Source organism: Gallinula chloropus (genome assembly GCF_964237585.1).
Source record: "Gallinula chloropus genome assembly, chromosome: 9".
NCBI classification, from domain to species: domain Eukaryota; kingdom Metazoa; phylum Chordata; class Aves; order Gruiformes; family Rallidae; genus Gallinula; species Gallinula chloropus.
The window spans coordinates 1,915,302-1,943,250 of NC_140094.1; the positions used below are offsets into that span (position 1 = coordinate 1,915,302).

The 27,949-nt window shown below is 40.4% G+C and overlaps 1 protein-coding gene across 1 annotated transcript in view; it reads right to left on the reverse strand.

Annotated features, from left to right (window-relative positions):
• The window catches only part of SCAPER (S-phase cyclin A associated protein in the ER), a 150,729-nt gene extending 122,780 nt beyond the window's left edge, over positions 1–27,949 (reverse strand). Inside the window, exons 1-5 of the mRNA XM_084268038.1 lie at positions 27,857–27,949; positions 25,711–25,786; positions 22,131–22,248; positions 16,228–16,298; positions 10,389–10,586 (exon numbers count right to left, since the gene is read on the reverse strand). Coding sequence (XP_084124164.1) covers positions 10,389–10,586; positions 16,228–16,298; positions 22,131–22,248; positions 25,711–25,786; positions 27,857–27,912 — 519 coding nt within the window. The 5' untranslated portion in view covers positions 27,913–27,949. The remainder of the gene's footprint in view (positions 1–10,388; positions 10,587–16,227; positions 16,299–22,130; positions 22,249–25,710; positions 25,787–27,856) is intronic.

The window sequence follows — 27,949 nt, forward strand, 5'->3', positions numbered from 1 at the left end:
ACTGAACATGCTGAATCAAATAAGCAAAGCTGCCTGTAAAGCCTGACCTGTGGGAGACTAAAAATGACGCGATTAACCTGCTTGTGAAGTAAAAATACACAAAGCTACACAAAGGCAACTGCATCAGACAGAGGGAATTCCTTTTGGAGAACCCAGGCATCCCTACATTCAGGAAAAAACAGTAGTCCTTATGCCTCTGAAGTTCAGCAAAGTGTATCCTGATTGTACAGGCTTTCAAGTGTGCAGATCTTTCAAATGATGGTTGCTACTACATGCCCAGATTAACAACAGATACTGTGTTGTCAAGTGAGATTAGCAGCACCGTGGTACTGATGAAGCAGTTTTTCACCAGAAAGAATGTCACAGTGGTATTTGGGGAGGTAAAAACCAGAGAAGGGCTCCAGCATCACACTTGTTTTATAAAGTCACAGTGCCTGAAACAAACAAGTCAAGCTGCAAGGTGCAAAGTTGACTTTTTTCCCCAATTAGTAACAAAGGAAAAATAAAGGTCACTAATTGCACATTCTTCGCTATGAAGTAATTGCACATCCAGACCTTGCAACTCCAATACTCAGGTTATACTTCTTGACCATTAAAAAACAATTAATTTTTTAACAATTTAGTAATTATTTTTGCCCTATATGGAATTGCCAAAGAATTTATGCATTTTAATCTGAATTAATCACTGCAAGCTGTATTCACGATCGTATTTCACGGCTTGAAAGATTTACACATTATCATAAAATAACACAACTAGGAAGGATCTTAATTGCAATCCAGTCCATCCCATAATTTCTGGGCAGGATTAAACATATGCTGTCAATGATGTGGATGTGCTGAGTTTTATTGAAAACATTGCAAAATCTTCATTAACAAGTTAGAATCTTGCAAATTACATGTTGATCTCTAATAAAATCAACTGTTAGGAAAGGATATATAAAATGAACTTGACTTCATCAGGCAGAAATTCATAGATTAAATGCTAGTGGCTGAATAGCAGGGAACTAAAAGACTTGTTTCTGATAAAAATATCCCAAATTTTTAGAAACCATTGACTGTATCTACTGATTTCCAGTCTGATCACACGTAGAAGTGTACTGTCTATAGCAAGTTCAGACAACATACAGAAACAATAACAATTACAAGTTAAATTGGGATCCTGCAGTCTTTACTCAGGCAACACTGCCATTTTTTCACACCAGAGCAGGAGACCACAATGATTCGACCCTTAGCTCTGCTCCCTGTGCAACCTGTAGTTGTCTACCGCCGCTGGAAGAGAAATGAGAAGCTCTTTACCATGCAGGAAGCTAAGAAATCACTTCTGTTCCACATAAAAACTCAGAAATCATTTACTGAACGTGACCAAAAATGCACAGACCATCACAGTCAGCAGGCTCAAGACAAGAGACAGGTCAGCATGATATCAATCAGGATCAGAAGCTTTTATAACCACTCTTCCAAAGACAAGACACATGAGCACTGTATTCTATCCTGACAACATGCCAGAAAGAACAGAAATCCATAAACAAAGCTGGAATTCTATGAAAACTTCCATCAGCTCCACATACAGAGTTCACAATGGAGCCATCATTTGATGGTGTAAGGAAAAACACTAATGACGAAGCGTTGCTGGTTTGCAAATTCTTTACTATTCCCACTGGTAGGAAAGTTTCTTGCTCAAAGCAAGTAATTATTACTTAGAACTGTTTTGGGAACAGTTACAAATGAAAACCAATTGGTTACTAGCTGTATAACTACAAATTTTAACAGTAAAACTTGTAACCCTGAAAGCACACTACGCAGTACAGCTAACGCACAGGTTTGTAACCTCAAGCCCCCTTCATCTGTACTTATAACGGTCCTTTTAATAGAAAAAAGGCCTCTAATGTATGCAAAATACTTCCTCACAGAAAATGATTGGGATGATTATTCGTTTTACTTAACACAAATGCAAGTTTGAAAGGCTGCTTCAGTTCTCACGTCCACATCCTTTTAACTAGCGTGCATGGTGGAGCATACGCTGGTTGTTAGATGGGGAAAGTCACCAGGAAGTCAAACACAAGGGAAGTCAAAAGAAAACCTCTGCTCATCTAAAAGTTGCTCTTTGTTTTGAAATACCACACCAAAAAAGCTAACAAGAAAAAATCTTCCTTACAAGGCAGTTGGTTTACAGCACCGAAATAATTCGTAAGCAAAGCCTGCTACAAGAAATGAACAAGTAAAGTATTTTAGCCAGTTCTTTCTTCAGTTTCCCTAATAAAATTTCAGCTTTCTAATTCAATTCACATCCATTTAGGTTAGCCCACAGTAAGCTGTGCTGCTTCGAACAATAAGAGCACAGAAGGCAAAATTTAATTCCAAGTCATTTACTTTTCAAGTCTGCTACCGAGATATTCCTCACCGAAGGAAAAAACCTGACTGGATCTGAATATGAGTCATATTTCTGAAGCTAGCTGGCAGGGAGGAAAAAAAAATTACAATAAATGGCTTAACCTATTTTCAGGAATGTTTAGCTACACATTATCAGAAATGATCAGAGCAGGACCATGCAGCTGTAACCCGAGTCATGTTTTACGAACAAGGGAATACAAACAAGACAAGCAGCTGGAGCGGCCCCATACTCACTGATGCACATCTTTCTCCCTAAAGCTATGAGGGCCATTTTGTCAAGCAGGATGGAGCAGAACAAAAGTGGCTCTGAAAGCGCCGTTACAGGCATCCAGATAACTACATATAGATGTACAGCTAAAATTACCAATTAGTTTACCAATTGGCTGCAACGGATTCGATTGGTTTGTAATTAATTCTAGTTACTGGCGCATAGAGCAGGACGGTTGGCGCCATCCCTTTGTCCTAGTGACACACAATACTGGCGTGCAGGGCTCTGGGGTCTTGGACATCAATACAGCTCTCCAGCTCACCTACGGTACCGAGTGTAGCAGATATACCCTCTGGTGCTGAAGCAGTGGAAACTTGTACCACTTGAGAAGGTGCTGACAAAAAGGAACCTTTATGGGGCAGACTATGGCTGCGCTAGAGTCAAAACAATTTTAAATCCCATTATTTTTCAAGGTCATATCCCTCCCATACGATTTTTAAAGAGCAAGTTCAAACGACAGAAGAAAGCAGTACTGTTAAAAAACAACCCTTAAAGGAAAATCAGTGACATAAAACTAAGCCACTTGCAATACAACTTTCTCTTCTCCATCGTTCTGATCAATAGCTCAACATGGCAAAAAGATCTTTTTGTGCTTTTCCTTCCCTCCATTTCTCAACCATTACTTTGGTTTCTGTGCATTTATCTCCAAGTTGTACTTCTAGCCTCTTCAGTAGGGTGATCAGATTAATTATGCTGATCTGTAATACACAGAATAGCTGCATCAGAATAATCCTGCATTCCTCAATCAGGACAACTTTGACCTGGGTCCCAGACAGGCCCAGCACAATCCCTAAAACCAGAAGTTCTTCCAAGCAAAGCAAAATGTCATCTTCTCTATTTGTTCTCCCAAAGAAGGGGGGAAGAAAAACCAAGAAAGCGGAGAAGATTGTAGGATTTTCAAGTCACTACTGTTCAGAACAGCAGGATAACTGTCAGAGAAGTTAAGTAGGTCAGCACAATAGCTTATTCTCAAGGCTAGCAAAGTGTGTTTTATTTTACAAACAACACAAACTTTACATTACTTCATTATCTACACTGAGTATTTTACATTACATGTTTACCAAAATAAACCCCATTTTCTTGTACTGAGAATTTTAGCTGGAAAACCACATTTTTTTCCACACATCGCTGAATTACAAACACTTAAACCCAGCTCTGGGGTTAGGGTAAACAAAAACAATTGCCAAAGTAGGTCTTATAACTTTGGGAGAGGATGAAAGAAAGATGGTCCTCTAGCAAAGGACTCTCATTATACCAACTTCAATACCTGGCAGATAACAGTAAAAAGGCAAGACACTAAAACAGGGGCAAAGAGAGAGAGAGAAGAAAACTGAACAGTTTCCCAGTAACTAAAGCTCTCCTGACTGGGATGCCTTTTTATGTGCTCTCACACCAACCCTGCCACAGCCACTAAGCAGCAAAGTCTAAATAGTAAAAGCTGCAGGAACATGTCTCCTCTTAGATCCAAACATGAAATGCACAGGATCCAGCTGCAGTTTGTTCCTCACCCATTCACATCTCACATGACATGGCAGCCATAATCCCTTACCTACCAAAGAGGTGCTCCTGAGCAGCGTAACCACTACTACAGTCCGTTTTCTCCTCAAGAATGAATGCAGCAGTCGAGGGCACAGGCAGGGATTTACCATACAATTTATTTGCACAAAAAGTGTAAACACGTATATATATTTATGATACGAAGGGAGGACAGCCAACCCAGACTGACAACTAGGAGAGAAGGCAGCTTTGCAGCAGCTGGCTGTTTAGAACAGATGACCATTCTGAAAGATCCCATCCGTTTCCATCTGGGAGACTGAATGTACCATGACTACCCCGTTTTCCTGGCCTTTGCTGTTGCCTTCAATGCCCTAGAGCAATCCTTGGAAGATGACAGCAATGGAAATGTGAATGCCCAAGGAGAGGTGGGAGGAATGCCCACAAAATATCTGCACTTGGCATTGACCAGCACAACGCAGCCACAGGCTGTTTATTTGCAAAGAGATGTACACTCCTGAAAGAACTCCAAACTCCAGAGCAGAAGACACACATAGGTTACAACCGAGTGACAAATAGCAGCCTAGCATTCTGAAACACTCCAACTGCAGAATTAGACCTTCTCAAACAATTTGAATATACATTCTGTAAAGGCCTATTGATCCAAAGAGCTATGTGTGTTCTAATATGTAAATCCTTGTGTAAGGCTTTCAGGGAAACTCTTAATCACCTTGGGGCTACTGAACAAAAAGAGAAACAGATTCATACATAATAGAGTCATACATAATAGAGTTCTTTTCATGCTGAAATTCCACTTCTAACTGGTGATGTTCTAGAGGTTCAAAGAATGACAACATCAGTACAAGAAGGTATTAAGTTAATGCTCAAAACAGTTACAAAATGGATAGAAACACATTTAAGAGAGGGCTCCAGTGGGGAAATAATTAGCAATTAAAGGAACATAAAGAAAAAGATTCTGAATAAACCCCGATTAAAACCCACAGATTTTGCAGTTTGAGATTTTTTTCATTTTTGGTTCCTTTGCAAAGCCAAGATTATTTAATTTTTTTTCACTCAGAGACCCAGAGGAATCCAAGACACTGGAACAAGTATAATGTCCCTAAACAGAAGACATAAAGGCCTATGTTGAGGAACTAAATTACTTCACAATCCTTCCTGGGACACCTTTCTTCGGGTTTGTAACACTACAAAGAAAGAAGCAAAATTCACATAGAACAAATTCTCCCAAAAAAGCTTTAAGTATCAAACTGTGTTTCTTTTCTCCCTGGAACAGGGTATTTTTGACATTTGTAAAACTGAAACAAATTAAAAACAATCAAACAACCAAAACCAAAAAACTTATTCACTTATTCTCAAAAAAAAAATGAAATGGACAGAATTAAATTTGGCTTTTATCAGTGAAAATAAGATCAAGATCCTCTTTGGATCAACTAGAACATTGGACAGAATTATTCTCGATTTAGTTTACACCCAAGTTAGGAAAACTTTGGTTTTTCTGCCTTCAGCTCCAACATGTTTAGAAAGAGGTTTTTTTTCTTGGCTGCCTTAAAAGCCAGTAATCAGCATGGATGACCACAGGTCTCAAGTCTGCATGTATCAAGGGAAATCATTAGAAGTAACATACCTGGAACCAAGAGCAGCCCTCCCAAGCAGGTCTTGGCAAGAGATGCTAATGAAGCAAGTTCCTCTCTCCTTCTGGGAGGCCTTCAATCAACATAAACTCTCTCACAGATATCTCCCTGATTGGAAAGCCTTAAATAAAGTTGTTTCAGCTGGTTCCTCTGCATGGTAACATCATGCAATATGTCAAGTCTTTTAAGGGAAAAGCTTCACCCACTTCTTCAGGGTATCTTGGGCTATGAGAACTGCTGAATTCTCCATTTTATAAGAGGGAATAAGAATCTGAAGCATAATTAAACTGTTTTCACTGAACTCTGCTCAAGGTAGACTGATTTATGAATGTATCTGTAAGCTTTAGAAACAAGGAGAGAAACTGACCTTGCCAAAACGTTACAGGAATAGACCCATAAGCAATGCCAGGTGTAAAGACACAAGTCGGTACAAGCATTAAGTAATCCTACACAGCAACTTGAAAAGAACCTAGAACTAGATTTGTACATAATAAGAGTCGGCTTCTGTGGAAGGAAAAATCAGCTGAAGCCATTAATTCATCCTAGGAGGAAAAAACCCCAATGATTACATTTATAGTACTTTGAGGTTCTTGTAGACTTAGGGTATACTTAACTACTGTATCCAGCTGCTTAAACTCTATCAATAAGAGCATGTGGCATGATGCTTTTAATATACATATACACACCTGTACCTCTCTCTAAACTCGGTTTCTGAGAAGACACCTGAAGAATAGCAACTGAAGATGCACTTCTCTGTTGCACAAACCAAAACTCCATTGTTCAAAACTGACAGATCTGCCTTATGCCACCCACAAATCATTTTGGGCATAATTCCTTTTGGCATGCAGAAAAGAGATTTAAAAGCATTAGTAATTCTTTTCTGCCTAAGTTTATCTCCCAAACCCAGAAAACACAACGTAGCAAAATATTCACATAAACATCAGACAGACAGAAACCGAACTAATGTATGGAGCATACAATCTGCTTTTCGAAATACTGAAGGTTCTAGCCAAATCTGTCAGAATATATCTAGTCTTCAGCTATCACTATCTCACAAACTGGTTTATATAAAGTAAGATGATTCTTGAAGTTGAGAACTCTTCATTTTAGAAATAATCCAACTAGGTTTGTCATACCTATACCTGAAGCATCACAGCCCTATCTACACATCCAGATCAACGATTCAGGAGTTCTCCATTCCAAATCAATAGCAAACTACCAACTTCAGCGGTGCCCAAGGCTGAGAGAAAATCCACACAACCACGATCCTCTTTCAGACATCTCCACTGTTTGTATCCTTACCACAACCCTTTCATCTGCAGTTTCAACCGCAACCAGCCACTAGAGCCCTTTCCGATTTGGGAGCATCAAACATGATCTCCAGTGACAATGTAATCAATAAAACTATACCAACTTGTAAGAATATGGGAGAGCAAAAGGTACAAAATTAAATTCAAGCCCAACACTTTTATACCAGGTTAATCTGACGGTTTTACATGTCAGAAGTTGTTACATTCCACTTTTACCTGAGCTTTGTTTTAAGACAGTCCTCATACAACTAAACTGTTTAAACAGAACAGCACATGCCCATTTGACAAGGATGTAAGTTTGAGGAGATATCACTTCCAAAGTTGAAGTTGGAGGAAGCTTTTGATAACATGTATTTATCATTACAGAAAGAATTTTTCAACCTGTTTTAATTTTTCTAGGAGGGATGTTAAAGCTTCACCATTTTGGTTCCAGTTTTGCACTTCTGCCCAGTAGCAAAAGTAGCAATGGTACTTCATGAAAAGAGCTAACAAGATATTCTGTCAAATGGGTTTGAAAAGTAAACGTGGCGATATGGAACTCCCAATTCTACAGGTGTAGCAGGGACACATTTCCAAATGAATTGATGTGTCTGCTGGCATCTCTTCTAACATTTATAACCACTAGATACTTTTTTAAGTCGTATAAAATAGTTGCAGAAGGAACACAAAAGGGAAGAGATTCCATTGATGTTTTTAGCAGGAGCTTTAGTGAAAGTTTATTCAAATAGAATTTTCATCGTAGAATTAAAATGTTGAGAAGACCGGTACCATCATACATAAAAATGGAAAAAGCATAAGAATTAGCTGAGCTTCTCTCACCTAAAAAATAATCAAAGCCCAAAGAAAACCCAACAAAGCACCAAGCAAAAAAGCCTAAGTGGTTCTCCAAAATCTGGACCTAGTGGAGCCTGTTTTCCCATGATCTCCTCACTGGTTCCTCTGGTGCCAGAAATGACCTAATGACATGCACTTCAATTAATTCTTTTAAAAAAGCCCCAAATAACCAACAAACAAAAAAACCCAACCTCACACACAATCCCTCTTCCCTCAGTCTCTCCCTGAATTCCCTGATGTTGAAGACAGAGCGGCAGTTTTTCTGTGATGTGAACCTTACTGGGGTGTCTTCTTCCAAGCTTGTCACCTACTCTCATGAACTCTATGATGACTACATTAAATTAGCCCCCTGGTAGTAAAAGTTATGGCACAGCTGACAAAAAATCATGGCTATACAAGGACAGACAAGACACATGGTATATGATTGTGTGAAATGTGGCTTCCTAAGTCCAAAAGCCTAAGGAGAGGAATAAACACACTGTAGATATTATTCTGGCAACAAAGCATAATGTAACTTTGCCACGTTACATCTGCATTTCTGATACTCTCTTGATGAGGGTAGAGTTAGGGTGATACCTCATTAGACCACACAGAATTTATGTTATGATGCCATTAGTCACATCTGCCTTGTTCAGCAGCATAAGAGCTAATTAAGAGTTTGACTGCTCCTAGCTGAAGCCTCCGTACATAGAACCAAAAATGTTACATGCTTATCTATTAGCTGCTGCATAAAGCACTCACTTCAGAAGACAGCAGCTAAGACTTTCTGCTCCAAGTGATTAGCTTCACACTAACAGCTTCACCTCTGGTAGAAACTGGAATGTATCTGTCAACAACAACCACTCCAAAATAAATAATGACGATTGACAGAATTGATAAAAGTGAATCATTATTAGGAAAAATAATTTGCAAGATTCAGCAGTTCTGTACTTCACAGCTTAATTAAGAGAAACCTCAGTAATTCATTGAAATCGCCATTTAACAACCACCTTCAAAAGAAAATCTCACAAACAAAAGACCACAGCACAAACACATATTCCTGCTAATCAGGTAAAGCATTTTTTCTGCTGAAAAGATCTTTTAAGAGGTAGAAGCAACATGAATGTTATGGATGTTTTACAACAGATGATACTGGACTCCCCTGTTTACTCCTTTTGCATTTTTTTCCACCTCTGTTTTGCAAACAAGTAACTTGATACACACAGATACATACATCACTGTCAAGTGTCTACTATAATGAAGACTTTTCACTTGGGCTATGCAGTATCTCCATCTCAGAACAGATCAAGTAGCACGATTAAAATGCTGAATGCTATCTAACCCCAAAAATATGTGATAATGATACAAATACGCTTCTGTTCCTTCAGTCACAAAAGTTTGAAATGGTAATCTAATTACAATGCAAGGCTGACTGATTTTCTTAAACCAAAAAATTCTCCAACAGAAGTTTCCTGGGCAGGAAGACAGTTCAGTAACAAGATGTTAAACTGTGCTAGACCAAGCGGCCAGTTGGAAGCCTCTAGCTACCGTTGAGTTTTCAAACCTGCTTTCAATGAAATGTATTTGTACGCTAATCTCGAAGTCAATTTGGCCGTGTCTGATTACAGCAGAGAGCTAGATGCACATGATAAGAAAAATGTTTACTTAAATTGATATATGCAATTTTTTTACAGTGATTACATAATCATTTCCAGAACGTGTTGAGTTTTCAGCCATGTTTAATATGAAAACAGAAGGCCTATCTTGAACTTTTCTTCTAGAATGTATTATTTTGACTTCTCTTCATTCTTCCGATAAGTTCCGTTTCTAAAGAAGTGATTTTTGTTAAATAACAGTCTTTCTACAGGTCTATTAGAAGATCATCATACCTCATGCATCCTTTTCACATTTTATAACCAACACAGGTTATCAGAAATTAGGAAAAAGTCTCTCAGCAACATCCCACCCAGACACTGTTTACCAATCACTTTCCTAACACAACAGGGAGAATGAGAAGAGCAGCAACTATCACTGCAAAAAAGGAGCAACATATAATTAAGCCATTTAATAGGAAGCAAATGAACACCAAAAAGGCTGAATCACAACAGTGCCACCTACAGTAGAGTACAGGGGAAAGAGAATTATAAACCAATGCTCAGTTAGAAAATTAACAAAATCTGAACAAAATAAACAAAAAATATTTCACCAAAACCCTGAGATCTAATAACATGATGTATGTGCACCGCTACAGGATTTACACATGTCAAAGAGAAGTCACTGCCTACGCTGAAAGCATCATCTTAAACCTGAACCAAAACACCACCAAGTTTTCTGATTTACAAGCTTTCACTAACTGCAAAAAGCAACATGTTCCTGAGGCTTTAGTTCCTCATTTGGCCTTTTTGTAAAGAAGAAGGTAAGAACCATGTGACAACAGGCAGAGAACAGCTGAAGACTTACCTTGCATTCTACGACACTTTGATCCGACTCACACGTAACGTAGATTTCATCAACTGCCCGTCTAAGGTTGTCAAAGAGAAAGGCCCAGTACCGAGCTCGCAGATCAACTTTTCGAGGCTGTCTTGTTTTTGTTGGGCTTTTGTCAAAGTTTTTATCTCCAACTGCCACTGATGTTAATTTACAGTCTATAGTAGCGCTCTGAAAAGACACAAGGGAAAACAGCAAACAGAAACAGGGTAAGGGCTTGGGCTTCTGGGCAATATACGTTTTGTTCAATGTATTCACACATTTGTAAGCAAGAACCTTCCCACTGAAGAAGACTACATCATCCCGCTGACCTGACCTTTTTAAAACACACTTTCTCACCTTAAACATATGCAGCAGCTACACAGAATTACATTCTCTTTCTTTGACGTTTATAACCCAACATTCACACTGCAGAACAGCACAAGACACCCTGCCTCTCAGCACTCTGGAAAGCTACATTGTCTAATTATGTATCCTGCACTACTTTACTCTGACAAGCGTGTGCTCCAGAAATGAAAATACCATTTTACTACTAATCACAGCAGCGATACACCATCACAGTTAGATTCTATTACCAAGACATTACGTGGAACTTTATTGTTTGTAAAACCTCATTCTAATATATGAGCATTAACGTCAGGGAAACGCTGATGTGGCGAGCCCTTGGATCGATATGTTATGGCTGCACTGCAGAGCAGATGCCAGGAAGCTCTGAACTAGTTCTGAAAGGAAGCCTTCACACTTCAGGAGACGACTCACACTAAGATTTCCTCTCAGCACACTGCAAACATTGCGAGCTCAGTTCAACCCAATGTAAGTGCTGTGCCAACGAATCAAGTTGCTCCTACTCACGCCAAGTCTAAAAGCATCCTCATGCTGCTCTAAGCTGTAGTTCAACAGCTTTAGCTACAACAAATCTGTTGTTTGGTTTTCAGTGTTAATAGGCAGGCTAACTGATCCAGTGCTACTCTGCACAGACGCGGAGAACTGCTGATACACTACAGGCGATGGGAGCAGCTGTCTTCACAAGTGCTGGCAGGGACCGTCATCACCACGTACCTACTTGGAAGTACTGATACATCACCTCAGTGTTGTATATCTGTTGACCTTGTGCATTCAGCTTACTCACGCAGGGATGTGTCTCCTTGACAGACACACACCGTCACCTGCACAGGATACTCCAAAGGGTTCCAAAGCATGCCTACATGGCTGAAAAGACCCAATCAGCCCCTGGCCCCACGACACTGTCCTCACTAAATCTTAAATCCTCTCCCACAACAAAAACCAAACATAAAATCCTGCTATCATGACAGACTTCTATAAGCTTCTGCATTCCACTGTAGCAAGGTAGATAAGCACCTCCAGTAAACCCAAAGTAAGACACAACTGTGTGCCATTTTGGGATGGAGGTATTAGCTACATGCTACAATAGTATATGCTTCTTGGTGTTGTGTTTTCTGGTTTGTTTTTTTATTTAATTAATGCATTCTTTTCAGTACCCCCATGAATGTTGTGTTCATACACTGTGGCACAGAAAAATTGGTTCTTGCTGGAATACAGTGTGGGGATTACTGCAACATTCCATTCTAAAACCTAAAACTTTTGGTGATTGAATAAAAACAGTCAAAACCCACATTGCACAAGCCTGTACATGGAGTTTGTAATTATAGTATCTAATCTTTAGCTAGAAATACTGCAAATAGCAGAAGTAATGACTATGATTCAAACCTTTCTGCTCCCAGTGTAAAAAGGTGGGAAACATTCTTTCCTTGTGCCAAAAGAGAAGTTTAATGGCAGGTAAGTTTATACTTGGGGATGGAAAAGTCATTTTAGACCACAGGCAACATGAGGTACTCAGGAACTGTAGTGCAGTTTTGGATGGACTTATCAATGAAAGTAGAATCACAGAACATGTAAGGTTGGAAAGGACCTTTAGAGATCATCTAGTATTTTTATGATGAAATGTACAGAAACCCAAAGACTGCACAAAGTCTCAAGAAAATTGTCCTCATTCTCCTTACTAGGAGCTTTGTTTTGCGTGGATTCCTCTTGAATTCCAACCAACTGGGCCTGAGCTACAAGAAGTTCCCTGCATGTTTAGAAACAGTCTGCTTACTCCCTCCAGAGAGCTCTGAGTACCTGTACCACACAGCACCGACACACAGCCCAGAGAGGTAGTGGATTCCCTGTCCCTGGTGGTGTTCAAGGCCAGGTTGGATGGGGCCCTGGGCAGCTTTGTGTAGCTCCAGGCCTGGAGGTTGGTGTACCTGCCTGTGGCAGGGGGGTTGGAGCTCTATGATCCTTGGGGTCCCTTCCAACCCAGACCATTCTATGATTCTATGATAGCAAATTTTGCTTTGTAATTAGGGAGGAAGATACAGCACTGTCAAAATGGTTATGCTCTCACCTGCAGCTGTGTCCAGATGCTAGGCTCCTTCTGTGAGGAGGGGAAGGGTAGGAACCTGATTTACTACGGTTGCACTAACACTTCTGCTCCCCCTGCATATATCTCAGACGCTCTCAGTGTACTCCAGATGAACCCCTGGCTAATGTATGCACGGGAGACGTGTTCAGAAAAGATGCATATCATAAACAGCCACTGAACAGGAATTTCAGAAGGTTCATATGTCAGAATATTTCGTATTTTTTCTTCTATGACATCAGTCACCTCTTAAAAGAGCAGCTTGGAGAGAAGATGCTCGTTAGCTGAGGCCTGGTATATAAACCTTTGAAGCAAAGCTGATACTGGCTAATTTACAGCTCCTTTAAAATACACTTTATATTGACACAACCTGAACTACAGAATCATAAACAGCCATATTGAAGTAACTGTGTTGCCTTCTGCTGCCTGTATTTATAAAATGTGACCTTGGTAAAGCAATTAGGTTTCGACTCACTCAGCTAATATACATGATATAAAGGATCCATTGCTTTGAAACAGGAATCGTGCATCATTCCCACTATTTGAAATAGTGTACCTTTAAGAGAGTGTCATGGAATATATTTTGATACTTAGCAATAAGTGTTATCCATCTACTGTATTGGCACCCAATTATCATCTCTCTTATGTCAGTCATCTTAATTAGGAAAACAGATTGTTGAACTGTGTTAAATACTCCAAGTTGTAATAGTTCCATTATTACCTCTGTAAGCAAATTTCCCCTAAGTAAAACCTAAGTGACATTTAGTTACTCAGACTCCAGCAGGACACCTCTGAAAGGATGCAAACCCCTGGAGTACCAGATTTCTCACAGACACAATCACAGGTAAGCATTAATTTGGCAATTATTTAACAGAGACAGTATTTTAAGTTCCTGATACAAGTCAGTTCTAGTCCTGTACCTTTCCATTTGTCACAGCCAGATATATGCCACTCAAGGAAACAGAAGTCAAATTTTCAGAGAACAATCCAAGTTGTGTCCCATGTTTGGCATGTGAGTCTCCAGAAATTTCACAAAACAAGATCAAACTCAGCAAGCTATTTTCAAACTTAACCAAGTTGGATCTGCACGCACTTTACTGAAATGAATGATAGCACCCAGTCAAATTTAAGAGCTGCAGCAAAGACTACCTTTAATGTAAAGACACTAGTACTATTTTATACAGAATATTATGTTCTGTATAGATGTTTAATGGGAACACCAAGAAGTTACCAGGATTTATGAGTTAATCTGTATATTGTTCGGCAGCACCTCAACCTGTAAGTGTCTTGAACTAAACTGAACTTTCACTGCAAACAGCAAGCAGTGCTTGATTAGATACAGACTTTTCAAGATGGTAGTTTCTCTGCTGCTGTGTAGCTGTAACTTTGTTCTTCTTAATCATCCTTCCTGGAATTAAACAGTATTTATTCAAAGGGTGCACTTTTGACCAGACAGTATTTCTTGCTGTCGTGCTCAGGTAGACAGTGATGCCACAGATGGCCAGAGATGATCAGCTCTCAGTGTCTCTGATATTCAGAGAGAACACACAGGCACAGGACAAAGTATTTCTAACACTTAGTCTGAAGAAAGATAAGGGGGGAATCAAAAACCAACCAAAAAAATTGCAGGGGCTACAAACACACCAAAAACCAGCTTGCCTTTCCCCCACCCCACTCCTCAGATAATATGCCTGTTAACCACAAGTGTGATAACAGCTTATATAGACCTGATCTAGCAGGCATACACTGAAGCTTAACCTCACTAGAGCAACAAAACCCACCCGAGAGTGGCAAAGATTCAGAGGGGGCAGCTCGTAGCATCTCACTTGTAGCGATAGTTCCAACCTGCAGGTGCAGAGAAGACAAAGCTTTTGGGCCTCTGAAGTTAAGAAACAGGGGACTATTGCTTCTTACATCTCAAGTAACTCAGTGTGGCTGATGAAAGTGATGTTAAAACTGATTTCTGCCCCCCCCACACTTCTTCTCTCAAAATAGTTCCAGTAACTTGCCCTGGAGTTCTGGAAAGTATGAAGTGTATATTTATTCTCAGGATGCCAAAATTTATTGAATGTAGATTTGCCAGCACCCTACTGAGAGGAAGATAAGGTTGATGAGAGCATAAGATAGAGTTCTTGTTAAGTTTATTTTCTTGAGATTAGTGGCCCATTTATATAGAAAGGAAAATTAAATCTGAAGGCTCAACGAGAGCAAGGGAAAAAAGGCACCAATTTACAGCCATATCTGGTGTCTGAAATGCAGTAGAAACAACAGTGCTGAATGCCAAATTCAAGTGCCAAGATGCACAGGGGCTCAGCAGCCCATTGCAAACCTTAATTGTACCCACTAGGAACATGCTGTTTCTACAATATGGTTTTACTACAGCGATCCCCCCCACCCACTGAACAACAATCAAGTATTCTCCTGGAACCACAGTATTTACACAATCCCAAGTGACTAAAAGAGACAGAACCCAAACTCTGTACCATGCCACCCTTTCCCCTGAGGGTCCTCAGGGTAAACCCTTACAGGGAGCCCTCAGCCACATCAACAACATTCCAACTTCACAGAACGAGAAAACCAGGATATGCAGTGTTTGTAAAATACTAGTGTGTGAAGAGATAACCCAAGGTTAAGAGTTGCTAAATAACATGCCTATGTTTTAAAGGTGCAAATACATCTCTGTGAAAGCAGAAATTCCATCTTCCATTTGTCATATTATGAAAACATGACAGATTGTCTCAAAACACTAAATGTCTAAAGCCATACTAACAGCTAAATCCATTCATCAAAGCAAAGCAACTGCTAAAAGTATTAAACCTGAGAAAAAGATTGAGGTATTACTTTATTGATGTAATAAAGATTGTCACTTGTACAGAAAAAAAACATGAATAAAAACAAGGGCAGTTTCTGCTTGACACTTCCCATTCAGACTTGTTTTCCAGCTTTCCAATCTTCTCTCACAAATTTTACTCACCTAGACTAGGATTTATTGAAATTTTAACTGAAATTCTTCACTCATTAACACATGAGGTCAGGAAGTGAAGTATTTCCTTTGATTAGTAATTAGCCTTTATATAAGCAGCATGCTTATAGGAAGAATATCCTGTCTCACTTTATTGAGCAGCACGTTCCTTAACTTGAATACCAACAAAACATGCATCCAGAAGTTAGGAAGCACCAAAAATAAAGGTCTGGGAAGATAACCTAAATTCTGGTGCTTTTTTAACTTCTGAATACTTGATTTTTGAATGCTTTAAATGCTTTTGTATGTTTTAAAAATACAGTGTACGCAGTTTAATATATGTATTACTCAGCCAATAATGTTTCAGTGATATGACAGAACATGTTAATGTTCTAAATTTTAAGTCACAATAAAAGATAAACAGGTACCTGTTTTGCAGTCTTGTGTGTTCCTTGAGTCACTCTCTTTGTTTTTCCACCAGCTTGCCATTTTGATTTTCCTGTGGGAGAAGAAACTGTTTTAATCAACACTAACAACTTCAATGGGATAGAACATTTTAAAACACACATATCCCAACTTGCAGTGTGCTGATAAGGGCACGATTTAGGAGTTAAGAGGTTTGTAAAATTGCATATTCCAAATATATATTCCACAGTTCAGAATGCAGATAATGTCAGAAAACAGACAGAAAAGGAAAAAAAAATGCAAAGGCAGGCAAGGATTCCAGACTTCATTAAACAAAGATAACCTAGCCATAAGTGCACTGTGCCTCTGAAAATCTTATCGCTACAATCTACATGTCAAATATGATACCAGTTTTCTATACAGATTAAAAATGTCTGGTCTTGAATGACTGCTCAATCAGATATTACAGGATTAAAACAAGGAATATCTTTCTTTAGTATTGAGAAAAACTGTCCAAACAATCTACAAGTAGATTTACATATTTTCTGCCAAGAAAGATGGCGGAAAACAGATAGAACTTAGGACTGGATTTAGTTCACCTCCACTTAGGTAGTCAAAGGAAGAGAGAAAAACAATACTCTCTAGAACAGATTACATTTAAGTAAAAAATTCAAGATTATTTAGCTGGATGAAGCCAAGTAATAAATGTATTAGTTGAATATAGTTCCTCCCTAGACCACAGAGATCATGCTTGAATATCAGAACTGGCCAGTTGAGTTTTTAACAGTTCTTAGGCTGAATTCCCTAACACAGGCCAGCTGTTTCCCATTGTTCTAGTTATGGAAAGCAGCTGTAAACCTGTCTGAATCCAGCAGTTGTGCAGCTGGCTTGCATCACTGGCTGTTCCAGGGAACAAGACCTTTAATTTCAAAATGAATTAAAAATTATTTGCTTGGTAATTCGTTTTTAAAATGCTTCATTAGCCAAAACAACGGGTACAAATTAATATATTGAACTCAATTTAGTGATATTCAGAAAAAAATTGATTCAGCTACCGTGTATATCTGTAGATATAAAAACTTCCTAGTCATTAAAAAGCTCAAACTATGGATCAGTTTCCCTGTCAAAATTATAACTGAAACACTTCAATCAACAACGTTCCTCTTCTGAGACGATTTACAGTCTGCAAAGACAAGATTTTAAATGCATATACAAAACTTGCACAGGGCTTACAAATATGGGTACATTAACATTTTGAACATGAAAAAAGCTGCAGTCACTTTAGATTTTACAATACCCAGAGTACTAATCCATCACATAAGAACTGCGAAATGTCTGAACAAGTCCCCTATAAAGAGAAAAGCAAGTTTTCAGGCTCTGTCTTTATAAGGTAGACACTTAAGAGAAAACAAAGCTTATGTAAATACCAGGCTTTGCAAACTTACAAGTAAATCACGTGTGGCAAGGGCTGATTTTTTTCCTTAAGGTATATGGTCAAAAAAGTTTTGTCTTGCAGCAGCAGCCACATTTAGGAGCTTTACTAGACCCTTTAATTCTAAGAGATCCTTTCAGTTATTAGAAGATGTCTTCTTTTTCTGCTTTTGTCCACAAGTAGTGACAACACAGGAGCACTACTCAGTGGTTACGTGTATGTTTGGTGACTACTGGTGTGTAACTATACAACAGTAGCACTGCTATGAAATGCATAGGAAAGCAGGACACACAAAGGGCGTTACCTGCTAGGAATTCACTGAATTCTAAGGAAAGAACAGCAGTCACCAAAGATGATCATCTCATTAGCTACCAAGTAGCCAACTGAAACATATAAAGTAGCAAAGTTTTGCGGCATTCAGGGACCTAGACATATTTTACACAAGCAGTCCATTTCCTCTCTGCCTGGTAATTAAATATGAGGCAGACAGAGTTTATGATTTGTGAAGACTTCCTGTCACAAAAAGCTAAGGTGCTAATACCTCAAAAAAACCCCACCACTGATAAACCATCTTCAAACTCTTTTCTACGAACAATCTCTTTTGGAGTTTACCATGTTTCTCATAACAGTAAATCACCTTCGTGTTTAGTAATTAACAGCAGCCCTCATTTCTGTTCTCATTATGGCAGACACCAACTGCGTACGTTGCTTCAGCACCTTTGACACTGTTCATCATCAGCAGGAACGACAGCAATTTTCAGTGGTACTTCATCTCCTTGGCTGGATCTGAAGGTAAGTAATTGGAGTAAGCATCCTGCTGTTTTCCTCCAGTCCTTATCCAGTGTGAGAAATCTACTCTGCCACTGCCTCCTCCAGAACATAATGGCCCAGTACTCACCCGCGGAGCACTAGGCTGGATTCCCTGTCACCTCAGTGAAACTCAAGGTTTGAAACTTAGGAGCCTTGGAGAACACTGTTCCCTCCATGCTGTATCCTGCCAGTAACAATTAGGTCCAATGCTGAGCTCGTACACAACGTTTTCAGGCACAGCTCTTTACCTTGCCAGGTTTCATGGCTTTCATCACATACTGGAAAACCTATTTACTCCATCAGGCTCTTGCTGAAGGAGTAGATTATACTCCAGGCTCTCCAAAGCGTGCCAGGTACTTTTCAACCAGTAAAATATGCTTCCTTCCCCTGAAATGCTTAATCTACAAATGAGTTCTACATGGGGAGAGCCCAAACGATTTTAAACAAGTAGTAAATAAGAAGGGAACAGTCACAAATACAAGATTGTCCAACTTTTTGACACATCTTGAAGCTCCAAAGGTATCTTCCTTCTATCAATATTTAAACCCCAGGCCTCTGGAATGCTTGAACTGTTACTGAAATCATAGCTTACATTCCATAATAAACTTTGTGTGTGTGGTGTTTATCTGCATGTAGTGCCTCAAATATAAGGCCAGGCCTATAAAATGATTAGGAAGGGAAAAAATCTGAAATCTTCTATGAGAATGGTCACAGGTTTCCAAGGTGGGCAAGATTTAAGTGACTGCAGCAGGCGACAAGTGGCCAGAGGTTTGCAATGCACCTTTAATTCTGGAGACAGACTATCAGACCAGTTAATTTTTTGTACTGGCAAGACTCTCCTCCTACAACACAAAGTCAACTGTGCTGTTAGTTAGCCTACCCAACAGAACCTGCTGTGTATTAATGAGTGCTGTATTTTACTTTCACTAGCTGTAACATGTAACAGACACTACCTCTTCTAAGATCACTGCCACTGTATTTTGGTTTTTCTCACATTATTGATCTGTGCTCATAACCAGAATTTCTGGCCTGACACAAGAAGGGCGCGTGCAGCTCCAGAACACGTAACCCAAGTGCCACCTGCAGTTCCAGCAATCTCCCTGCTTCTCCAGGAAACATTTCCTATTGACAGGAACTATGTATTTCCATTAATGAACTGGAAGCTTTTAATTGCAATTCTTTTCACTATTACTCTTTTGCCCGTGCCCTATATATGAAAACCACAAGTCTTTCAGAGAAAAATGTTAAGAACATGAGCACACAAATTTTAAAGAAAATAGAAAAAGACAGGATATAAACTGAAGCAACAATCCAGCACTGTAATTCATCAACCCCCATAAGACTACCACTAGTAATAGCAAATGCCTGGATCCTCCGTGTTTCTGCAGAAAAAAACCCAACTCATAATGAGTAACAGTGTATGACATAAAATGTTAATCACAGGCTGCTGTGCCAAAGCAATGCCTCTGAACATTATGAGCCAAAGAAACTGCACAAAGACAAAATTCTGCTTCCTACAGAAGAGTTGCAGGGTTGGCTCGGGCAACCTGAACCTCTGGCCTGATTTACACAACCCCAGAACGAGGTGGAACTGTTCTAATTCATAATATTGCTGTATCATTCCTGAGGGAGAAAATACATAAAGATCAGCATAAAATGAATCAGGGCTCCCTGACACAAACATATATAGCCTCTATGCAAAGACAAGGGTCAAGAGGGAAAGGATCTGGTTCTGCCAGACTTTCATTACCCACAAGTTCCTTTCCACAGGGAAATCTGCCATCAGGCAATTAGCATCAGACTCTCTGTATTGTGCAAAAGGGTCACTCTCTGATTTAATGAAGAAATTTTAAAAAGAAGAAAGCACCAGTGGAAAAAAGCTTAAAAATCAGAACGGTGGTAATGCAACCAAAAGGAGGAAATGAATGCAGCCATTTGGATTTTTATTATCATACTTAACAACTACTTAATGAAGGCCGAAAATTTGCTTTTACATTCATTCTTTGTATTTTGGCAGAAGAGGTGAGCCTTGGAGAAAGCATTCATCCACAACTCAGTCACTCATTTTTAAGGAAAATTTCTTAAAAGTTTCGAACAGGATTTGATGAGCAACGTGCTATTATAGAGTAACAGGCTCTTTAAACAGAAATGGAATCCTCAAGTAGCTCAAAAATACTGTTACAACTATACTCCACGTGCCTTTCACATGGACTCATTCACATTACTGCCTTCCCAAAAGTGAAATTCAGAACCTATAAAAACTGGGCACATTTAAATCTAAATCGTTCCCATTTTCTCTTCCTCCATGTAGCTAACAAAGATTCCCAGTACATGCTTTCCTGCTGACCAGTTAGAGTTTACTAGAAATGCCACTATACAGAATGCACAGAGACAGCTGGGACAAGCCTGCAGTAAAAGGGTCAGAACTTGAAACCAAGGCTTGTAGATGTGGACACTTGTCATTAGGTTTAGGATGTTTGGCTGACAAACTAAGTTAGCTTGCCCTCCTTCAACAGAGGTACAGCTCTGCATTCTGAACTGAGCTGTGTGTTCTGAACTGGATGCAGTTTCCTTACAAACGGCCACGTGCAAAATGCTAAGTAAGTTCTCAAGCAATCCACTGTCCCCTGGGGCTTTAGACTTTCCAGCTTTAAAAAGTCAAACAAAAAGAAATCATAAATACACCTTAAAGCACAGAGCACACCAAAGACATTCAAACTTTACATCAGTTTGCTTCAGACACAGGGTTAATGATCTTGTAACCTAGACATTTCAGAGAAATATCTTTTCCACTGGCAGAATCACAGAACAGCTGGGGTTGGAAGGAACCTCTTGAGATCATCTAGTCCTCCTGCATAAAGCAGGGTCAGCTAGGACAGGCTGCCCAAGACTACGTCCAGTCAGAGGTAGAGCCTCTCCAAGGACAGGACTGCCCACAGTTTGCCTTGGTGATGTGTCCCAGTGTTTCACCACCTTCACAGCAACATAATTTTGACCTTTAGATGCTCCTGCCTAAGCCTCAAAAGCAGTAGCACCTGCACAGGTACACAAGCTACAGAAATACTTGAGATGAAAACCAGCATTCTGACATCTGGAACAGCTTGAGTAGTAGGAAAATCAGAGCCAGCTCCTGGCTCCTGAAGTCATCATGCCACAGGAGAAAATTACAACAGTAAAAAAACCACTCTGAGTGTCTGGATTATAGAAAACTGTCCTCACATAGCCCCTTCCTTAAGGGTTTTTCACAGATGTTTAGAACTGATGTGATACCAAGAGAAACTTCCAAGCTTACTTGTTTTAGAGTGTAGAGGGCAATTTGTCAGACCGTTCCAAGCCATGCCTACAATGCTGAATTCCCAAGTTACAAGAGATGATTTTAAGACACCTTTATTGTATTATGCAAGTAGCTTGACAGTGTCAAAGAGGGACCAGTCTTAGATGCTGCTACAGACAACATGAAAACAGGGTTTTTCATTCAGTCACCACGAAGTAGAAAGTGATGGGTCAACTGCAGGGTGAATTTTGGTAAAAAAAGCTCCAGAATTATACTACGTATGCTAAATGTTAACTTCTTTTTCTTTCAATAGTGAAGTGCTATGTATGAAACATGTTTCCAGGTGAGCAACTCCATCAGACAGAGGGATAAAAGTGGAAAGAACTAGCAGAAGTCTGTTGAATACATACCATCATCATCTTTGTTTTCCAGTGGTACGCTCCACGCAATCAGATTTCTCGCTGTGCGTCCCTCTTCTGCAACTATTTTCCTCACTTTGTCGTGGCTGTTGGAGCGTTGGAAAGAAGCCTGAAAACAAGAAATACAAGGCTGAAAAAAAAAAGTACACATTTTCGTTTGGATATGTTAATTTAATCTAATCTGTGATTAAACCACCCCAAATGGAGTGTGTGGGTACTGGATTCTCCTCAAATATCTGGAACAGGTGAACATACTCATTTTCACAGCCATTTTTCTGCATGATAAGCAGACTGATTCTTTGCTGTTATGACATGAGAGTTACTACCCGCTACAGGTTTGTCACACCACACACTTTTAACCTCTATTTAATGGGTTGTCAATGCTGCCTGAGCATCACAGCAGACTTCACAAATGGTTTAGTTTGTGTTAATTGTAACTAATTATTTAAAATAAAAGCTGCATGAGAACAAAATACATGCGTCAGCTGACTGGAGAGGGTCTGGGGCAAGGCACAAAACCATCTTAAACAACGTATAAAAACCCAGCCTCTCCCTCTCACTGGGAAGGCAACAACCTAGAAAGCATTTCCTGTCACTACTAACAGCTGTTATTACTAGCAGGTTGCAGCAAGAGGAAGAAACAGGGAGGATGAACTTCATTTACCTAAAACGTACTTTTTCAGGCTTGCAAAAGACACCATCACAAGAACTTTGAAAACAAATATATTACAAAATATTTCTATCAAGTGACAGGTGACAATTAGATAAAATCTTGCCACTTTTACAGCGTATCAAGTTATTCCTCAGAAGATAATCTGAAACAAAGCCAAACTATACACTGTAATGTTAAACTGATGTACTGTGATGGCACAAAATTGCTGACCGAGTTATTTTTAAACACTGACAAGCTTAACCACAAAGTTAGATAACTAAACAGTATTTTAGGCAGGAATGGACTGATTTTCTATAGCACTCATCTGAAGGCACATTTTTCCTCTTTCCATTCTTACTACAGTGTGACTCAAGCCTGCAACCACTCTGGTTTATAGCACCAATACATCTTTAGAAAGAAATCACACTAAAAACGAATACAGCAGATGAGTGGCTGTAATTTTTAAGGTGGTAGGAAGTGCAACACAAATCTGAAACCGTTTTTACTTCAGTGCTTATATAATAGTATTTCACTTGGGGTTTCTCTCATCCCAGTGTCCTCAACTGCTCGTTTCCAAGCCACAGTGTGCCATCTAGTGCTCCACAGACCTACCCAGAGATAGCACCACATAATACCACAAAAGCAAAGAAAAAACCAGCACCACTATTATAAGTGAACTTTTGGAAAACCTAATGAAATAAAGGAAGTTATATATTTTCACCCAAAGAAACCCAAGCAAAGCACACAAAACCCCACGGGCTCTGTACTAAGGTGGTTCTACTGTAGCCTTATTCTACATAATCATTGCCTGTTCTCACTAGGAATTTTTAGTTAGAGGGACCACTCCTGCTGAACTGAGTTTGGTTTGTGTTTTTAATCCCTCGTTGCTCAACAGTATGTTTTCCAGCATTGATCTGAGATCCACAAATGTCACGTAACTGTTTTATGATCAGTCTGAAGTACTGTGCAAATACCTTCAGTAGCTTACTTCACAACAGAGTCAAAATACTTTTAACTTAACCGCCTCTGAAATGTGTCTGCTTTAAACCCAAAGAACGTCCTGACTGTCTTTTGCCTTAGTTTAGTCTCAAATCTTCAAAAAAGACCTGATCTGGCACTCACCTTAGCTGGCTGTAGAGCTAACCTATGGCATCCCCAACTGCCAAAAATGAAATTAAAAGTCTTTCTTTATTCGTTGCATCTTTTCTTTCAAATCCTCCACCAACAGACAGAGTCCACTCGGCACAACCTACATCAGAGTCAGCTATGGCATTCCCACAACATAAGACCACTCATCCTTGCATACACAGATGTGGACACCAGTTGAATTATTTTCTTTCCTAATATTTTTATGCTGTTATATTCCATTTCATCCTTCACTGGTCTTCCTATCTTCCAAGCTATTTTCTTAATCCTTTGTCTCAGGCTTTGCAGAGCTCGGATTTCAGGTCTGAATCTGAGCACCTAGGGCTTTCTCTTCCAGACCGTCTCCAACTGATTCACATTTGCCTCATGCTAAACACCAAGGACAGGTGATTCTCACCTCACGGGTGCTCCTCCTGTCTAACAGTCTCAAAACAACACGTGGGGTTTTCTGCAATATGGTATTACCTCTTCAACACTTATGATGTAATGATAATGCTTATGTCATGACATATCACATGTAAATTGGCTCAACTTATACAGTCAAAATGTAACATAGCCTGGAAGGGGCTTCAGCAGATCTAATCCAATCCCCAAGTCCCCATCTTCTGGTCAGAGCAGACCCAACTTCACATAACACATAAGCAAATTTTCTCCTGCTGCACACACAACCTTCCATAATCCCAAGGTTCCTTTCTGCACAGCTGCCACCAAGATGGTTGTTTCCCACCCTTCTTTCTGGAGATCATTACTCCCAAGTAAGTGTAAAACTTTGCATTAGACTCCACCAAACCGACTTGTAGTTTTTGGTTGTTTTATTTTTTTACAAGCCAGAAGGTCATATAAGGAAAGATGAAGTAGCTCAATATGACATTCCCAAGTACTTTGTATCGTGACTCCAGAGCCCAACTTAAAAGTCTAGTCTCTGTAAATTAGACATCAGTCAAACAAGAAACCCTTACAGGAGGCCTTAACGGGACAGCTAGCAATGAGGAAGTGTACAGCCACAGCTACCGTGCCACAGAGGGTCATTTCATTTGGTTAGACAAGAGCAAGCTTTAGTACCCTCCTTCATAGGAGTGAAGTGATTCTGATCCATAGGTTTCTGACAGCTTCCTCAACCTGAAGCCCTGCTGTTTGCTACTTAACTATCCAAAGAAGTTACCTTCTTCAAAGTGCTGTAGATACAACCATTCTGCTAGGCGCAAGGAGTGACCACAAACCCATTTAGCTTTCAACAGCAGACTGTGCCTATTTGGTCTGTATCAGTTCTTTGCATGGCAATGAGTATTAGAAGGCCTTTTGTGAGGATTCTTGTTTCAACAGTGTTCACATATATAAATATACTGCCATAAACAAAACCACCAGTTTCACCCATTGCATTCTCAAAGGAAACAGCTCCAGCTCCAACCTCAGCTTCTTCCAAGCACACTGCTCCAGCAGAGTAAGCAAACATTATGGCCTTACACAAGCACACAGGTGGGATGAGACAAGTTTAAAATGAACAAACATCTTAAATGCAAAAAATTATGGACTGACACAACTAGAAGTGATGCAAGACCAGAAGAAAACCTCAAATTTCTTCTATGGTACAATTTAATTTCTGAAAGTTTCTCATTATGGTGTAACTACATTAAATTGCTTCCTTTTCTAGAATCAATACTTTCAGAGAAAGCACAAATGAACCAATTCATTAATGAATCCCCAGAAGAAAAATCTGTTTTTCTTGGAGTAGGATGAATCCTACCACACTGTTAGAGTAGCAGAATACCTTACCATCATGTTATAGCCTTCCTCCACATCAGCAGGCTCGCTTACTACATTTTTGGACGACCCCATTTTGTTGTCATACCTGTGTCAAAACAAAGGCAATTCATCATTTTCACTTTTCTAAAAATTCATTTTAGCTTCTTAACAGCATTTATGCCACAGTCATCAGATGAACACAGCAAGGTTTTCAGCAGGCAGTTTTATTTGTCGAGTTTTCAACAGGCAGCTCATATTGCTCCTGATTAACAGTAGCCAAAGGCCCAAGAAGAAAAACAAAAAGAGAATGACCCTCCAGAAATATGTGAATGTAAAGATAGTAGGGGAGCAAACAGTACAAAAAATATTAGAACTTTAAACCAAATAATGGAAATGACTGCTCTGGAATAGTAAAAAGCAAAACAAATAATCTTCTCTGTGATGGAGGACCAGGAAAATTTGTTACTAGTCCCAAGGAAAAGCCAGAGATAGTAACAAATTGGTACCAGACAATTAGTGCTGAAGCAAAATAAAATGGAAAACTTTTGTTGCCATTTGAAAAACAAAGAGGAATAGAAAAAAAAATGTGACAGCTCCTGTGGAGGTCAGCTCTAAGGAAGTAAGTACTTCTATCCAGTTTTGAACTACAGAACCACTGCCACAAATGCAGAGGCACACAGGACTGAATATTTATAGGGTTATCAAGAATGTCCAGAATGGTGATAACAATTCTGAAATAAAATTAAACCTCTGGCTTCAGGGTTGAAATACATCCTAGCCAACTACTGATTAGAGTGAATAAACAAGCTCTCCTGCAACAGATCTTAGTCTTCTGAGAATCAGAAGTTAACTACGTGTTAAAGACACTTTTAAATTACCAGAAATCAGGCAACAAAACAAGATCAACCTTTAATCAGATCCAAATTGGGATTCTGTTGGTTGTTATCATTAAGCTATACTGCTCTATGCAGGCTGTTCCCTTATTCTCATATTAAATCTTCTACTCCTCATAAATTGCCACCTTTTCTAAAAGTAAAAATCCAAAGCCTACATTGACAAACAGGCAGTATGGACTTGTTTGTATGCTTCAAGGTGACCTACTGAGCTTACAAAAACCAAGTGGTTCTGCAGCTGGCTGAAGGAAGCAGAGTTTTAGTAAACAGAGTACACACTTCAGCATCGCTGCAGCCAGGCCCTGCATGAGGAGACTGGAGCACTGAGACACCTTACACAACTGTGCTTTTCCCCAAGCTAACTTCATTATAATCCAAGTGTAATAAAAAAGCTCATTAAGTTGATGCATATATTGGAGGAAAAAAAAACCTGAGGGCCCAAGTATTTTCCCAGCACAGCTGGGCATTTGGAAACAATTCAGAAACGAGAATCTCCATTCGGAAAACTGCGTAGAGGAGGCAAACCCTACCCAAGTACACTGCAAGGCCTGTGGCACCGCTACCTTCTGTAACCATGCCTCTCTGGCAGCGAAGCAAGACCATCAGCTTAAGTTAGGAACAGTTTTAATAGTTCAGAAAATGCAACCACTTCGGGGGCACAGCGGTTTTGGGGAGCGTACAGTGGGTTTCCTCAGAACGGTGCCTCTCCCTTGGACACACACAGCTTTCACACCCCAGAGAGGGCGGACCCGTGCAGCTCTCAGGGGCAGCGATCTTTAGGACAGGCACAGGAATGCCTCTCACGCCAAGCAGTCCCGGGCTCCCTCACGGCTCCTGTCACCCGTGCGGGCGCGGGCAGCGCCACAGGGACGAGACTGAGTCGGAAGGGCCAGGCCCTTTCACCGCTAACCCGGGGCTGGGCTGCCGCGGGGCACGCCCGAGGGCTGCGGAGCCCCGCACCGCAGTGAGGAACCCAGACAAGCTCCCCCACACGGCAAGGGCCGACACCACCCACCCCTCCCGCTCGCCACCGCGGGCTTCCCGGTTGCCTGTAGCAACACGGCCTCGCCCCCCCACCCGGCCTCGCAGGGCCTAGCCTGGCCGGGCCGCTCGGCAAGGCCGAGGGCGCGGAGCCAGCCGTAGGGGCAGCGCCGGAGGGGCTCCGCGGTGCTGAGGGGAGGGAGGGCTGGACCGCCGCCATCTTGTCCGGCCGCTGCGCCCCGCGCCGCCCCGCGGCCGCCGCGCCCCTCCCCCGCGCCGGGACGCGCGGAGCGGCCACTCACGCTCTCCGCCGCGCCGCGCCGTCCCGCCCGCGCGCGTCCCGCCGCGGTGATGTCATCGCATCCCGCCGCCAGCGGCCGCTCCACTGCCCGCCC